Raw genomic sequence first — 16473 nt, 5'->3', positions numbered from 1 at the left:
AAACACACTCTTTAGTTATTTTATGCATATAAGTATTTTGCCTGCATGCATGTGTATACTCTATATACATGCCTGCTGCCCACAGTGGCCAGAAGAGGTCACCAGATCTTCTGGAACTAGAGTTACAGACAGTTGTGAGTCAGGTGGGTGCTAGGAACCAAACTGTTCCTCTGCAAGAGCAACAAGTGTTCACAGCTGCTGAGCCATCTCTCCTCCCCACTTTCCTTTCTCTGTCACTCATTATCACAAGAAGACCTGAGTCTGTACGATGTTCTATCCTTAACCTTTCTGAGGAGTTTCCACATCTATAGGATAGAAATGGTGATATTAAGTACTCATCCGCCAAATTCATTTTAATCTGGGGGAAGTGAAATGAGATAAAATTACGCAATGTACTTCCAGTCTTGTGAGTATTTGAGGATCACAAGTGCCTACCCCACCTGCAAATCAAGAACAGGTGAAAACAGATGTCCTGCCCAATAAGGTCAAATCTGATGAATATGTAAGCCTTGAGTGCCTGTCATAATAGTCATTTAGAGTGTTTAGCTAAGCAAAAAAGAGGTGATCACCAAGGTATATTCAGCAATGTGTCTATTACTGTTCAATGTTTATAAAGACTTAATGCTAACACTGTCTCCTTTGGGAGTCATAGCATTTTCTCAAAAAAAAAAAAAAGATTCTAATCTCCATTTATGGTTAAGAAATTGAGACTCAAATGAGCTATGTAAAACACTAGTTATAGACATGGCCTAGACTGGACCCTGGTTTCTGACAACTGGATCCATGTTATAGGCAATACTTTTAATACATCTCTGAGGGCTGAGCTCTATAGCTCCCAATACAGCTTTGATCAGAATACTGCTGACTTTACTAGCCTCAGATGCCAGTGCGCTCAAAAAGCCTTGTAAGATACAAATCCCTTAAAGGTTTAGGAAACAGTGCACTCTAGCATGAAAGCTTTGCAACATAGTTCATCTAAAACTAAATTATATCCGATTAGCCTGAGACATTATAAATAATTTTAATTTATACCATCATTATCTCAATCTCTGTGGGCTAGAATCTGGGACAGTGTTGTGGTTCTCATTTGTGAGAGATTGAATGTAAAGCAAAAAAGGGGTCCTTGCTCAAGATACCATGAGTATTGGTTTCTAGCAATTCCATGGTTACCCTATATTCCTGCTTGGTTAGCCACAAAATTAATGTAGAGGTTTTCTCTTTTGTTTTATATTTTTGATTGTTTGTTTTGTTTTTCTATAAAACTAAGCGCACTGCATCTATTTTCTTGGACTTTTGCCTAAGCTGCATCCATTGCTTTGTAAATAAGGAATTTCTCAGAAGGCTTTGTTCTGGAGAAAAGTCACAAAAGTGGCTGGTACTTTTGTGGATAGTCTGTAAATGTCAGAGAACCCAATATTGTTATTTCAACAGGGAACCCTGACCTAAATTGTCCAAACACCGCTTAGAAAAAAATCTCTAAATGATTCTCTAAAGCATGTGTTGGTGTTGGTGAAAGAAGGCCACTCATGCTCCCTGCCCATCAGCTCACAGTGGGCTGTTTATCACTGTGTAATATGCTGTGTTTGTCTCCAATAGGGAACTAAAGGAGAAGATCCAGCCAGAAATCTTAGAGCTGATTAAACAGCAGCGCCTGAATCGCCTTGTGGAAGGGACCTGCTTTAGGAAACTCAATGCTCGTCGGAGACAAGGTATGGTTTAGGGAATTCCATACACAGGCAGGGACAACAGTAGCTTGCTTCTTGGTACTCACAAGAAACATAGTGTCATTCAAGGACAGCATTGTTCTTGATAGAAGAACAGCAGTATAGATCAGTTCTTGTTTTATGTGTTGGGAGAACCAAATTACAAAAGATCCATGAAGCTAAAAGGCTGTACTTCGCCATTTAGTGACACAAGGCTGCTTAATGGTGGTGCCAACAACTGCTAATGCATGCTATAATTCAACCATGTGCAAGGCTATTCTCTCAATATGTTACATACACAACCATGGATCATGTGCCACTTGACTAGGGACAACACATACAATGGTGGCCACTAGGAACATTGTGCCACCTTAGTTTTTATATAAATGTATAAATCTGGGGGAAGTGAAATGAGGTAAAATTACACAGTGTACTTCCAGTCTTGGGCGTAGTTGGCGTACTTATTGTAGCTACACACATTTGTATATAACAAAACAGAGGGCCCAAGAGTTAAGCAACTTGTAAAGTCCTGAGAAAGCAACAGTTTGTCATCTAAAGCTATAAGCTCTTCCTTCTAGTTTTTACTTTTTAAATGTCTGTTTTGTTTATCCTTATTATATCTCTGTCTATATGACTTATGTGTGGGTAAAGGTGTATGCATTCTATGGTGCACAAATGTAGGTCTAAGGTCAACATTTGTGAGTCTTTTCTTCACTGTACGTTCACTAAATTGAACTTATGTCAATAGGCTTTCATCCCAAATGTGTTTTCACCCATTGAGCCAGATGTTACCAGATGATGCTGAGGCATTGATATCAAATCCTTCTTTTTGTGACTCTCTCGCACCATCAGGAAATTGGCAAGCACTGTCTGGGTGGATCTTGGCCCTTGCAACACGGGTGGTTCATACTCTCATATTTCTCACACTGATGCTGTTCCATGCCAAAGTTATTTTATTGGGGTATAAGCAAGGTGATTTAAGAATCTATTTTCAGAATCTTTCAAGTCAGATTTCTGATCTGTCTCTGATTTCTGACCTCAAAATGTCAAATCAAAAAGACAACAGTAGACCAAGCAATTAGGTAGGAAGCAGTCCCAATTGTTCCTCTGCCTTGATTGTTTTCTTGCTGCCTCTATGTGCTTCTGACTGTAAAAAGTGTTCCTATCATACTGCCCTAGAAGAAAACAGCTGGAAAACAGAACTGAGAAATAAGATTTGAGAAGAGGTGAGGAAACTGAGCAAGGTCAGCCATAAGTAGAGGCATCAACAACTGTGCTTAGATCAGATATTAGTTATGTGCTGGGAGCAACTCTGGCAGGTAGTTCTGAAACCCAATAGATGCTTTGCTCAGACACAAAGCTCACCCACTAATGACAGTAATCAATTTGTGTTTGTGCCCATCTCCCTGGCCATTTACTTTAACTGCTCTGGGCTGAGTGTTCAGTAATTGAAATATGTCGATGTTACCACTGAAAATTACACTGAAGGACTTCAGAAGGCAGACCTTCCCAGAGTAAATGTGGGTTATTTGGATATAAGCCTTGAGCTTTATACTAAGCCTACAAAGAGGATTTGGGGAGCCGGGGGAACAGAAAATTGAAAGGATGAGTTAGACAAGAGAAAGACTTGCATTATAAAAACAGTGGAGGAGAGAACTCAGCCTTTGAAGAATGAGGTCACTCCCTTCTTTTTCTTTGCATTCCTCATGCTGGTCTTCATATCCAGGTATATGATGCTCCAAGAAGACATTATACTCTAGTGCTAAGCGTTGGCTGCTCTTGTCCAACTATGTGGACTTGAATAGTTTTCAGTCAGTATAAGTATCTGTTTCTTAAGATTTTTTGCAATGTAGCTCCTAGGAGTAAAGCTAAAAGGAATCACTGTTCTTGTGGAAGATTGTATAAACACACACAGACACACAGACATACACACAACAACAACAACAACAACAACAACAATAACAACAACAACAAAAACTGGTCTGAGTGACAAGACTCTCCACTCCACAATTAGCCCTATCAGTGTCTTCAGGCAAGATATCAGATGTCTGGAAACCCTACAACTTGGGAGTCTAGCACTCTGGGCTCTGAGAGCTATTAGCTATTAGCTGTGTGCCCTTATTTCCTTATTGTCTCTGTGCAGTTCAATATCCAGAATATATGGACCCATAAATGTAACTTAAATCGTTTTCTTTTTGTACTTGACATTGTTCAAAAGACCTAGAAGTATTGGGAATGGGAAAAGCATATAGAGACACTAAAAGCATTGACTGATGCCAGCTGAGTCCCAGTGCTTAGAGTTAAAACTTTTAAGCCACTAACTATCCTATTTGATATCCCTTTCTAGGCTGAAACAGATAGGTTCTACCAGAACTTCCTTCCAGATTTTTGTTTTAAAAAATATTTATTCTTCATTGTTGATGAACGTTCTAATGAATAAAGGTGTTAGTATGTCGCTGATGAGTTAGCAAACACCTGGACAGAGAAATGCAAATCTCATTACCAGCTCTCTGCCTATGCTGCATGGGCTTTTCCATTGCTCCAGCCAAACACTGCGCTGAGATTTTGCACAACCAAGTAGGCTGGGCTGTAAAATTGATTGCCACTCTTTCAAGTACATGCATGTTCAGGGAGACTTCATCATAGATTGAATTTGTTACTCCCTGTGTAGGAGCCATGGCCACTTCCCTTGTCTCTTCCAACTTGTCTGACAGGGAGGAGGACACAGATGAGCAGATTCAGTAATTAAGTTCAAAGGAGAAACTTTGAAAGTTTCCAGTAACACAGAACTGGAAGTGGAAGAGATTGCAAAGCATCTTTTCCTTTGCTACATTTTGCCAGAATGCAGTTGTCATTTGCCTATCACCCTATCTCATCCATAACTTTGATACTTGGACAATCTGATGCAAACAAGACAAGTCTGGGCTTCTGGAATATCTGGCCACAGTATACTTGGGAAACAGTCATATGGTACATACTAATGTAGCTTAAGTCCCAGTCTCCCCACTCCAGGCTGGACACTTCCTCTTCTGTCATGCAATGACGATGTTGCTTCCTACACCAAGTGGGTAGTTGCCAGGATTACGTAAAATCTCTTTAACACCTAACGTGATGGGTTGTACGTTCTTGACATATAATTTTTAAACATAGGAAGCAGACTACTATTGGATGTCTCAGGACTGCTTTTCTCTTTCTGTTGACACAGTGCAAGGCTCACCATTCTTCTCTGTCCCGTGTACTCCTGGAGGCGAGAGCAAAGATAAACTCCTAGAGGTTGTCTGTGGTACACAAATTATTGCTTCACGAGAGTGCAGTCTCCAACATTTTCCTCTACTTTCTACAGTTCAGAAATCCAGCTTTCTCAGAATCGATTGCATTGAATGGTCTTGATAACCCCTGGGCTAGACACCAGAGAATCATTTCAAGAAATGATACCTTAAAGCTTGCTTCTCATGAAAGACGTTTGGTAGCTTCTCGTCTCTAAGTGCCAACATGACTGAGTTACCTCGGAATTCTGTGCTGGATTAAACTTGTCTCCCCACTTCAGCCAGCAAGGCCTTTGTACCTCACATAACTCTCATAGTTCAGTCACAATCCTGGAGCCAAATGGATCATTCAGGCGCAGCATCTCTATCAACCCTTCTGGGCAACAAGCTGCTTCTTTGCTGTTTTAATTACATTTCTCTTTTGGTGTTTCATGAAACCTAATCAGCTCATTCTAACAAAAAAAGGCAGGAACAAATAAGTATGTATTTCCAAATGAAGGAAAAACAGTTGAATTTTGGAAAAGTCATTCAATAGGTCAAATAACAGTAATCACCATCTTAGAAATGTGGAAGGGTAAGCAGTGGGGTTAGAGTGGCATGTTCTCTGACTGGAATGAATGAGTGCTCCTAGCCAGTCTGTGGAGAATGCAGGATGTATATATAATGTATGTTTTACTCATGAAGTTAAGGCTATCACTTGCAAGTGAAGAACAGTGGTCTCTCAGGCTATAATTTTGGTAAGGCCTAAAGATAAGTGTCAAAATGAGGTGTACAGTCAAGGTCTGTGTGATCATCCCAATATTTATTAAGACCAATCATCTTCCTGAGTGCATGAGATTCCTGGAATCATAAGCTAGGAGAGGATACAATGCCTCCAAGAAGGCAGAATTCAGTATCAAAACACAAGTCTCTGGTTTTGGAGAGTATTCAGTGAATTGAGAAGTATTTGGATGGTGGAATGAACTTAATTGCCACCCACAGGTACCATTTCCCCTCTGTGAATCAACAGAGAAATTTGTGGGCCTCATCACTGGGAAAGTGACATTTCACTTTCCAGGCATTGTCCAATTGACTTGGAAACATTGAGTCTTAGGCAAGATATGGACCTTCTGAACATAACGATGATTTGATATAGTTCAGGGCCTCCTAGCAAAATGGAGCATCCTAATGGAAGTGCTCTAATAACACAGGTTAGGAAATGTTTCCCCGTGTCTGTGACCGAAGGTTCTCAGGGTGTGCTACCAAATGGGGCTCTGCACCTAACTCTAGTCCAGCTCCTGCTTCCAAAGCAGAGTTGAACAGACTCATCCAGCAAGTCACACCAATGGTAGTAACTATTACTTGATATGCTGGTCTCCTAAGATCAATAGGCATGCATGCCTGTGGCTAAGATGGTAAAATCGTGGAACATTTAAAATTTGTTTTCTTATTGGATAAAGGAGATGCAGATCATTTTCATTATTGGAGGAAGTTATTGGACAATGTTATAAAAATATCACTTCTCAGTGATTTTTAGCTTTTAGTAATCCACATGACACTAGAAATTACTTTAATTGGACCTTTCCCAGGCTAATAGGCTCTCCTAGTTAGCACTAACTACCAGCTTGATGTAGCCTATAAACATTTGAGAGTAAAGCTTCACCTGGAGAATCACCCCGATCACACTGGTCTGTGGACATGTCTCTTATGTCTGTGGTGATTGTCCTGATTATTGATGCAGGAGAGCTCATCCCACTGTGGGCAGCACCATCCCCAAGCAGGCAGGCAGTCTTAGGCTATTTAAGAACAGTAGCTCAAGAACGAGCCTATGGGCAAGCCAGGAAACAGTTCCTCCATGAGTACTCTCTGGCCGTCAACTTTCCTCAATGATGGATTGTGACTTGGAAATGTTGAACCAATAAAGCCCAACCACCCGAACCCAGGTGGCTTTGGGTTAGAGTTATTGCAGTACAAGAAAGAAATGAAAATGTGGGCTTTGAAGCCCTCTGATCCTTAATATGGGCAGAGAGCATGGAGGGAGGAAAAGAAGGAGAGATCAATGACAAAGGAAAGGAGAAACAAGGGAGAGACTGAAGGGCAAAATGAATAAGAACAAAGGAAAAGATTGAAGCACAACATTGTCTCCATATTTAGTTTGGAGAAGGAAAGACAACTGTTAATATATTCTAGTTTGTAATTGACTGCAAGGCCTCCACATTAGCTCTCACATCCTCCTAGATGCTAGTAAACAATCTTTGATAATGTTCTCATTGCTTCTTGCTAATTGCTTTTAATGAGGAGATCTACTCTTGTATTGCCCAAAGGGATTGAGCAACTCACTGCACCATGCTGAGTCTTAAAAGGAAAATGCACATTTTTCCCCACAAAAGAAAATGACAAATCAAGCTGCTGCTGTTGACTGACACTGATGTCTCTACCACTGTGTCATATGCTGTGCTTGTGAGCATGGGCTGCATATACAGTGGTATAACAGCCCTTCCTTTGAGACAGAATTATACAATGTCATGATGGCTGTCACCCTAAGGTCTACAGCTTCCATCCCAAAGAAAGTGCTACTCTAGCATCCTCCCACTCGATCACAAGTCAAACATGGTTTCTGTCTCTTCAGCCCTGCGTCACTGTTTTGTAATCTATCCAACACTTCTTACTTGCTGAGAAAAAGAGGAATGCATTGCTTCTATCAGGCATACAGGGACCCTTTTGCTCTTGGCCAGTATGGTAGTGGACAGTAAGGAGAACTTGCATAGAGAATAAGAGAAGAACTAGCTAAAGGTAAGAAGAAAACCAGGGAAGGGTGATGTTCTGTAACACAAAGTCATTTAAGCCTCTTCAAGGAAAACAGATAGACAAGCCAGAGCTGTAGGTAGCCTCTTGTGTTTCTGATAAATAAATTCCATGTATGTGGTCGTTTTTGAAAAGTGATAAGTAGCCAGTCTTCTGTAGTGGTTTATGAATTAAGAATGCATTACATAAGCAAGAGGAATTTCCTCTTCTTATTTTCGATTGTCTTTGTCCCCACTCCCCAGGCCTGGACACATCCTTTATGTAGTCTCTCTCTCTAACTGCCACCATGAGTTAATGGAACATCTTTGTGGCATTCTGTGAGAGTCAGTCTGTCATGTCTGTCAGTCATTTAATGGCTCCCTGCTATTCCTGAGGAATACTTGGCACATTGCAGACTTATTGCAAATACTCTTAAATAAATAAATTTATCATAAGTGTAAGCAGCAACACAAAAATTAATATAGTTTATAAATGAATATACACAGTGAAACTTCATGACATATTGTATTAAACTAGTTCAATCACATTTTCCTGTAAGATTAAACTGAGTATAAATGATCACTGTGTCAAACGTACTTAATGGCTTTGCAGAGTACTACTGAGTCATGGGCTAGCCCCAGCTTGCAAAGAAGGTATTTCTCCAAAGAGCAGGCAGATCTTAGTCAACAGAAGAACTGAGGATCCTAGTGTCACACCTCACTGGCCTCCTTCCTATTACCCATCAGTAACTTACTTAGTCCCAAAAGTTCCTCAAAGGTAACATGCCTTACAAAACATGGTCATGATAGGCCATGTAGACCAGGCCATAGGCTATGCAGTCTTTGTATGCAAAGAGGGCCACCATGCCCTATTATCTCAGGCTCTAACAGTTCTGGGATGCTCAGAACATTTGATGTCCTCTGAGTTTCACAATTCCTATTGTAAATTGTAGCTCAGTTCCCCCATATGCATTCTTCATTTGGAAATCCAGTACTTTTACATTTACTGATTATAGTGGCTGTGAATTACTGAGGGAATAACTTGCTTAACTCTCTTTAAAGTCCACTCCATAACTACCTGTGATTACTGTATGTATAAGATGATTTTTGAGAAGTTGTCAAGCCCAAATAAATTCATGGGCATTACATAATCCTCCTCCTTCTCCTCCTTCTCCTTCTCCTCCTGCTCCTCCTTCTCCTTCTCCTCCTTGGTGTTTTGTTTGGTTTTGGATTTCAGCAGAGTTCAGAGTCCTTTAAGTGCATAGTTGCCATGTTCTAGATACTGCCATGGATTTTCAACAGTTCTAAAATTCTCTTACATACTAAGAAGACAAGAATCACAATTTCCTTTTGTGGGTCAAGTTGGGCATTTTAGTTGTTCATTATGTGGCTTTTACTTCCATTTTTAAAGCTTTTTGTTGATTAAGTGAATTATGGTTAAGATAGGACTTTTTTCAGTGAAAACAATTTTATATTGAAATCTTCTTTTGTTAAAATGTAATGGACATTTTTGTTAGAGTAGTTTCAAAAAAAATTTAGGACTTCAGGTACAGTAATGAAGTGATTTGACCAAGACCATAGGGTAAACCAGGTGCGTGAAAAGTACCAAGAGGCAGATAGGGCACAGATGCTGTGTGCTGGCTGTGCTTGAACTAAATCTTTTTTTTTTTGAAGGAAAATCACACTTTCATTTATTTTCATGAACAGGTTATGAGCACATGACGAGAAAGTTTAAGAGTCATCACCAAGTGGTGGTGAGCACACGACAAGAGACTGCCCAGGGCGTCTGCAAAGCCATCTCCTTATACGAACTAAATCTTTTTAAGTCTTCATTTTCCACTTTAGCCAACACCAACCATGCACATATTCAGTGTGTGGTATTGTACCAAAGCTTAGCGACCACAGCCATTATGAACAGACAGGTCGACTTCCATGCACTGTCCAGGGTGATGAATACCCTCGAGTCTCTTGTCTGATCAACAACTGTTTGTGGTACATCCACTAGGGAAAGCTATTTACATTGAGTTTACTAGGGGGTATTACCTCAGGTCGCTTTTTTTCTTTTTTCTTTCTTTGGTTTCACAGCAGGGAACATTAAGATAGCTAACATGTATATGTAAATCATGTCATCGCATGTTTTATTCATGCTAATAACTTCTGGAAAAGCTCAGATCATAATGGTGATCATAGAAGCCTTTCTGGAGGAGGCATCATCTAATTGAGCCTTCATAGCTACAGAAACAGTGGAGTCATGGTTCAACTTCTGAATCTGTAAATGTATAGGTCTACACCAGTAGTATTTGCCTTCTTCTCCCTGCATTTGTCTTGCTCACACTTTCTCATCACCCTTGGGAGCTGAAGGGATAAAATGGAGGGAGTTCATAGTAGGAATATCCTTAAGGTCTTGGCCATTTCCATTCAGGCACTACAATGAAGAGTTTAGGAGGGAAGCTGCTTGTGAATATCTTCATTCTTTCCCTAAATCCTAAATTATTCAGGCAATTTCTGATGGATCCCACCTCCAAGTGTATTACCAATATCCTGATAATTTAATCACAGATTATGGATGTGGACTGTTAGCAGGTATTTGTACTAACTGAAGCATGGCCTAGTGTACAGCTGTCTCAGCAGGCTGGAAATCAACGTAGAAACATCTCAAAGCCCCAAAAGCTATTCTTCTTCACTTCTTTCCACTGTGCCAAGATTTTGTATCTAAGGACTAACCAGCCCTATTGGTAGTTACTGATAGAATGCCCATGGAAACCGCCATCTTGGAAAATACTTAGCCATTGAGATAGAAGGGTTTGGTAACATTCTCGATGGTCACCAATGTATGCAGTGCATGCTGGGTGATGCTGAAATACCAAAATCAGAAGGGGGCTCCACCATCCAGTACAATAAAATTCATTACTTCTTAAGGTCTAAAACAGTGGTTCTCAACCACCTGTCATTTTCAAGCCCTTTGGCAAACCTCTATCTGCAAAAATATTTACACTACAATTCATAACATTACAAAATTACACCTACAAAGTCACAATGAAAGTAATTTTATGGTTGGGGGTCATCCCAACATGAGCAACTGTATTAAAGGGTCACACCGTTAGTAAGGTTGAGAACTACTGGTCTAAAGTCAAATGAATGACGTTTCTCCTTCAGGTAGCACTATTAAGAAACATCATGACAATGACAATGTTTTTGGAAACCAGAATCATTAACCTTTTAAACATATGTTTTTCTTCTCAGACAAGTTTTGGTATTGTCGGCTTTCACCAAATCACAAGGTCTTACATTATGGTGACTTGGAAGAGAGCCCCCAAGGAGAAGTGCCCCATGATTCCCTGCAGGACAAATGTAAGTAGCTCCCTCCCTGGGTCAGGACACCTGGGTTTTGGTTAGTTAGTTAGTTCTTATTCATAGCAACCCATACTATGGATTACTATGGGTTAATAGAAATCTATTAATTTAAATGAACCCATTTGTACTTGACTCATCCTATAAGTTCAGCCTGTGCATTCCCACCAAGGAAGGGTTTGAGGCTCAGAGATGAACAGGACAAATGTCAGAGTGGTGCTTACATACCTTTCCTGAGGGGTGAAGTAGGAGTCCAAATGTCTACTTTGGATAGTGTGTAATGTGTATAGAGGTATTTTATGGGAATAAAAACCTGATTTATCAATTGTATTTTCAAGTAACCTAAAATAATTTCTTATAACTTATATGCAACAATTTTTACCACATATGTACTGTAATTAGAATATAGAGTTAGTGAAAGATTCAAATACTGCTTTTGAGAATGCAGATATTTGGGAACTTAGGATAAATGACCCAGGAACTCAGTAGTCATCTGAGATAGGTGTTACTTCTGTTTATTTACCTTTTCCATGGGCTTTGTTTTAACGTGGTTTTAAAGAGACAGTAACATGTTATCCTTCTAATACCAAAATAGGTAACAAGTACCAAGGTTCAATGTTAAGTGTAGAGACTAACTGTTATTAAAGCAACATTTAAAAATGCCAGGATGGTGGATTAATCTGGAATAGAAATGAGACAGAAATAATACATTCTAGTCACTCTAGTCAGAGAAATCAACTAGGGACCAGTTGTCAGGACATGCTTAAATAACCTTTAAGAGTAGCACTGATCCTGCTGTGTTTAGACAGCCGTATCTGCATAGTTTCTTTGACCTCCTACCACCTGCAGTCTCACATCTGCCCTTCTATCATCCCAGGGCCATGACAGTTAAATCTGGACTGCCTGCTGTACAGCTCAGGACCACAGGAAGTAAAAATAAACCTGAGTGGGAAACTTCCTGACACTTTCAGACTCAGGCAGAAAGCCTGAACATTTTCTCTTCCTCCAGTTTAAAAATGGGGCAGTCTGGTCTTCATAGTGTCACATAGTTCATTTCTGTCTATAGGGGAACTGCTTTCCAAGTATGCATTATGGACACCACCCCCATAACATGAAGAAGTAATTGGGAACCATGAACAGAAGGCTATGCCTGGGGACACACACACACACACACACACACACACACACACACACACAGAGAGAGAGAGAGAGAGAGAGAGAGAGAGAGAGAGAGAGAGAGAGAGCCCTTTAGGCTTTAGGCTTTGGTCAGAGTTTACAAAACCAAACCACCCTGTCACATGATACCAAGCCTGTGCTTCTTCACCTGTGAACCAAACCATCAGACCTTAGAAAATTGAAACTCAGTGCTGGGCAGTTAGGGTAGATGCTTTTATTGTCAACAGTCAGAAGGCAGAGGCAGGAAGATCTCTGGCCAGCCTGGTCTATAGAGTAAGTTTCAGGACACCCAGGGGCTACATAAAGAAACCCTGTCTTGAAATAAAAAAAAAAAAAAAAAAAAAAGAAAGAAAAAAAAAAAGCAATACTCAGTCAGGCCTCACAAATTAGAAAACCTGAGTAAGAAATGGAGCCTCTGGGTGACTCTGGCATACTCTTAAGTTTTAGAAATATTAGTGTGACATTGCTAAATATGTCACAATAATTTCACAAATGTGACTTTCTTTAAAAGCTCTTGTAAAACCTAAACTGTAAATATGCAGTCAACTGTAATTTTTGGTAAAAGGAATCATAAAAAAAAAAACAAAAACTAACTAAGATTTAGTATCACTATTTTTTTCATAAAGGAAAACATCCTTGATCTCTCTCTCTCTCTCTCTCTCTCTCTCTCTCTCTCTCTCTCTCTCTCCCTCCCCCCTCTCTCTCCCTCGCATATATATTGCATACACACATACATGCACACATGCTCACACAGTAAGAAAGGCTTAATCTTAGAATAAAGGACACTCCTTTCTGCTCATTGAATTGGCTATGTGAAGAGCACACATGTCCTCCTTTTTCTCCACTTGCTGTTAATTGGTAAAACAAAAATCTCTCATGAGCTACAGCATGTCCACAGCCAGTGATCTAGAAAAGCATTAGACGTTTCTGGTACTTAAAATAACTATTGTTTAGGCCATCATCTCCCAGGACTTTCTTTACCTGAAGAAAGTAGTTTGAGCAAAGACTCACCATACTCCTGACTCCACCCTGAAAATCTGCTCTACATTTACAGAGCATGTAATTTACCTTCACACGTACAGATAAACAATCCACTTTTCAATTTGAGCATAGGTATATAACTGGCACTTTGCCAGTTTTAGTTGCCATACACCAATGCTTAGGAAATGAGAAGCCCTAAAGAAAGTTCTACAAGTTGGCTGGCACCAGCGCCCTATTAAAGAGCAGTTGCTGGAATTTCCTACCAAACTATGTCCCTCACTTCCAAAGCCCCAGAGTAAAGGAAACAAGAAATCATCTAGGTATGCAAGGAGAGCCCTGGCCTGGGTGCTCATAGAGAGCACAGCTGAAGCTGTGCGTCTCCATTCTCCACACAGGGTTGGACAGTGGCCAGTGGCTGAGGTGGCTTCTGGGAGAAGGTAGCAGTCTTGCTTCTGAAGATGATTCCAAGAGTCATGTTCCTCCTTTTCCTCCATAGACTTTAAAGTCCAGTGATGTAGAATTCCAAGGCCATCTCACACTGGATCCCTTGAAATATAGGTAGAAAGTATATGTTTAAAGTGTGGGGGTGGGGTGGGAGAGGGTGTGCATTGGTGAGATTGTATCTATCTGTGTAAGAGCAGGGAGTATGCTTATATTATAAAATGAAATGAAGTTGGGAGCCTAAGAAGGCCTTGCCCTGCCCTAGGAAATTAAGGGCACATGCCTGCTTGCCTTCTGTGCCAATTCTATATTCTGTCTGAGCTCTTAGAATCAGAAAATACTATTCCACTAGAAAAATGAATGAGCAATCTTGAAACGCTCAGCCCTTAAAGGTATGACTCCATCACATCCCTCCTCTCAGGGTTCAGGGAATCCTGCAGAAGGGGATGAGGAAAGAATGTAAGAGCCTGGGCATGGAGGACACCAGGGAAACCAGGCTTTCAAAACACAGCAGGGCCAGAGCACAGATGGACTCACAGAGACTGAGGCAGCATGCACAGAGTTGCATGGGTCTGCACCACATGGGGTCCTAGAGCTGAAGGGAGAAGTGGACACACAGCCCCACCCCTAATCCAAATCCTATCACCAATCGATAGCCACTTGAAAATGAAATTTTAGTTTTCCCCAAGGGGGTCTCATTGAGAGAACAAAGTACTCCTAAGGGACTGACTGTGACCAGCAGTAAATGGCCAACAGAACGCAGTCAGTGGCATCTTTTAAGGTTCCTTGGTTGACAATGCTGTATCAGGACTTTCCCTTTTCTCGTATTTTTAAATGGTATCTCACCTCCCTGTTCCCAACACTGGTGCCTTCCGGTTTTGTATTGTTATAGGATTTCTGAATGTGTAACAGGTGGCTCTCTGTGATGACATCTGTTTCACGGGATCTTTTGTGTCTGTTTGTTTTTTGTACTACTCCGATGTGTTTATTTTTGTTTTCTTTTATTTTGTCTTATCTTTAATCCTTAGAAACCTGTTCTTTTCTAATGAGAGACAGAAAGGAGTGGATCCAGATGGGAGGGGATGTTAGGAGGAACTGGGAGGGAGGGGAAACTGTAACCAAGATATAACTTATAAAAATATGATTTTTCAGTGAAAAAGAAGGGTTACTGTTAATTAATGGTAAGAGTCATCACCTCGCTGTGTATTGTCCTCTCCGGAAGCCAGGGGGAGTTATCTTTCACCCCTTGAGTTAACCAGGGCTGAATATTAAAGCATTAGTGAATCACTTGGCTAACTGGAGTGAGCATTGGAGGATTCCCCTTGGCTGTCTTCTTCCCTAAATCTTTGAGCTGTTGCTTTTCATATTCTTTCTGAGCCACAGGAAATGAGGCCCTTGAAAAATCTATGTTCCCTTGCATCTCCTCTCACTCTGCTCCCTCCCTGTGCTTACCAGGCTGAGGCTTGTTTGCTTTAGCCATGCCTAGTGCCCTTTAAGGCCTCTGTGTAAAAGAATCTAGGCCAGCATTCTTACCCCCACATCACAGGGACAGGGTGGAAAGCACAGGCCTATGCCCTCCTCAAAGATTAAGCCTATTATAGAGGCTGAAGAGAGCAGCTGACAGCCAGGCAAAGTGGGGGATTTGGGTCATGGAAGCACAGGGAAGAATCTGGGTCCCTCCATTTACTAAGAGAATTAATGCCAATTAAGAGTAATAGGAATAATGGCTGGTGGCATTTGCTAAGTGCATAAGGTATGCCAGGCACTGTGCTCCGAGCTTGCATAAGTCATCTACTGTGCAACCTGAAAGGACATTTCATCCATAGTTTATAGATAAGAAAAGTGAGGTGGAGAAGCATTAAGTGTAACTAGTTGACAGCCATGGGTTAGTAAACAGTAAGATGAAGGTATTTGCAGGCAGCCAAACAGCTCCATGGCCAATTGTAATTCACTGTTTTTTTCAGGCCTGGACTGAAATTGATCAGACTCTGATCTAGAGCAAGCCTAGCGTGGTAGATCAAGAGGTTAATCAAGCCCCTAAAGCCTTAGTTTCTGGTTCCAAAGGCAGGGGATGGCCCCTCCTGCAGTGCCTTGAAGCTGATCTGCTAGGGTAGGAAGAGCAAGCTCTGTCCTAACTGTTGGAGCAGCCTGCCTACACCCTGGCTCTTGCCACAGAAGCTTCTACTGAGGATACGTGCACACAAAAGTGTCTGCAAACAACATAAACTCAAGGTGTAGAGCCACTTCCTGAAGATGTCCCTTGACTTCCCCCAGGGGAAAAAAAGTTAAAAAGTGTTTGCATCATAGTGACCTCATTTGGTTTTTAGTAATATTTTGTCATTTAAACCATAATTAAAGTTTCTTGTAAGATACTAGTAAAGAATTTCATCAATGTCTTTAGAGTGAAGCCCTCATGTGTGGCTAGTCTCATTATGATACAGGTGCTTACACCTTCCAAACACAAAGGGGCAGGAGCCTAGTAAGGGAAGAGCATGGAACACTAAGAGCAGACCTGTCCCTGGCTAGCTGTGTGACATTGTATAAGGAATTCTACCTCTTGAACCTTAGGCTTCCCATCTGCAAGATGGTGTGTTGAATTAGACCACCCCAGCCCTTCTTAAACTGGGCAAATATGAGAAATGCAGATGTGCCATGACTTCCTTCTCTGGTGGCCTTCTGCTTCCCCCAGCTCTGTGCCCTACAGTTTTATCTTTTTCCCATGTAGAAAAAACAAATCACAAAGCTTGGCTTTGAAGTCCTCAGGAGCTCCCTACTGTGTGAGTTTGTGCCCCT

The 16473-nt window shown here is 41.0% G+C and overlaps 1 protein-coding gene across 4 annotated transcripts in view; it reads left to right on the top strand.

Annotated features, from left to right (window-relative positions):
- Positions 1–16473, top strand: part of Elmo1 (engulfment and cell motility 1) — a 529323-nt gene that overhangs the window by 489960 nt on the left and 22890 nt on the right. For all 4 annotated transcript variants that reach the window (XM_032885160.1, XM_032885159.1, XM_032885162.1 and 1 more), the window contains 2 exons: positions 1597–1709; positions 10975–11082. In XM_032885160.1, the coding sequence (XP_032741051.1) occupies positions 1597–1709; positions 10975–11082 (221 nt within the window). The remainder of the gene's footprint in view (positions 1–1596; positions 1710–10974; positions 11083–16473) is intronic.

This window comes from Rattus rattus, chromosome 14 (genome assembly GCF_011064425.1).
Source record: "Rattus rattus isolate New Zealand chromosome 14, Rrattus_CSIRO_v1, whole genome shotgun sequence".
NCBI classification, from domain to species: domain Eukaryota; kingdom Metazoa; phylum Chordata; class Mammalia; order Rodentia; family Muridae; genus Rattus; species Rattus rattus.
Note: the sequence above shows the minus strand (reverse complement) of the source record. Positions and strands in the feature narration are given on the sequence as shown.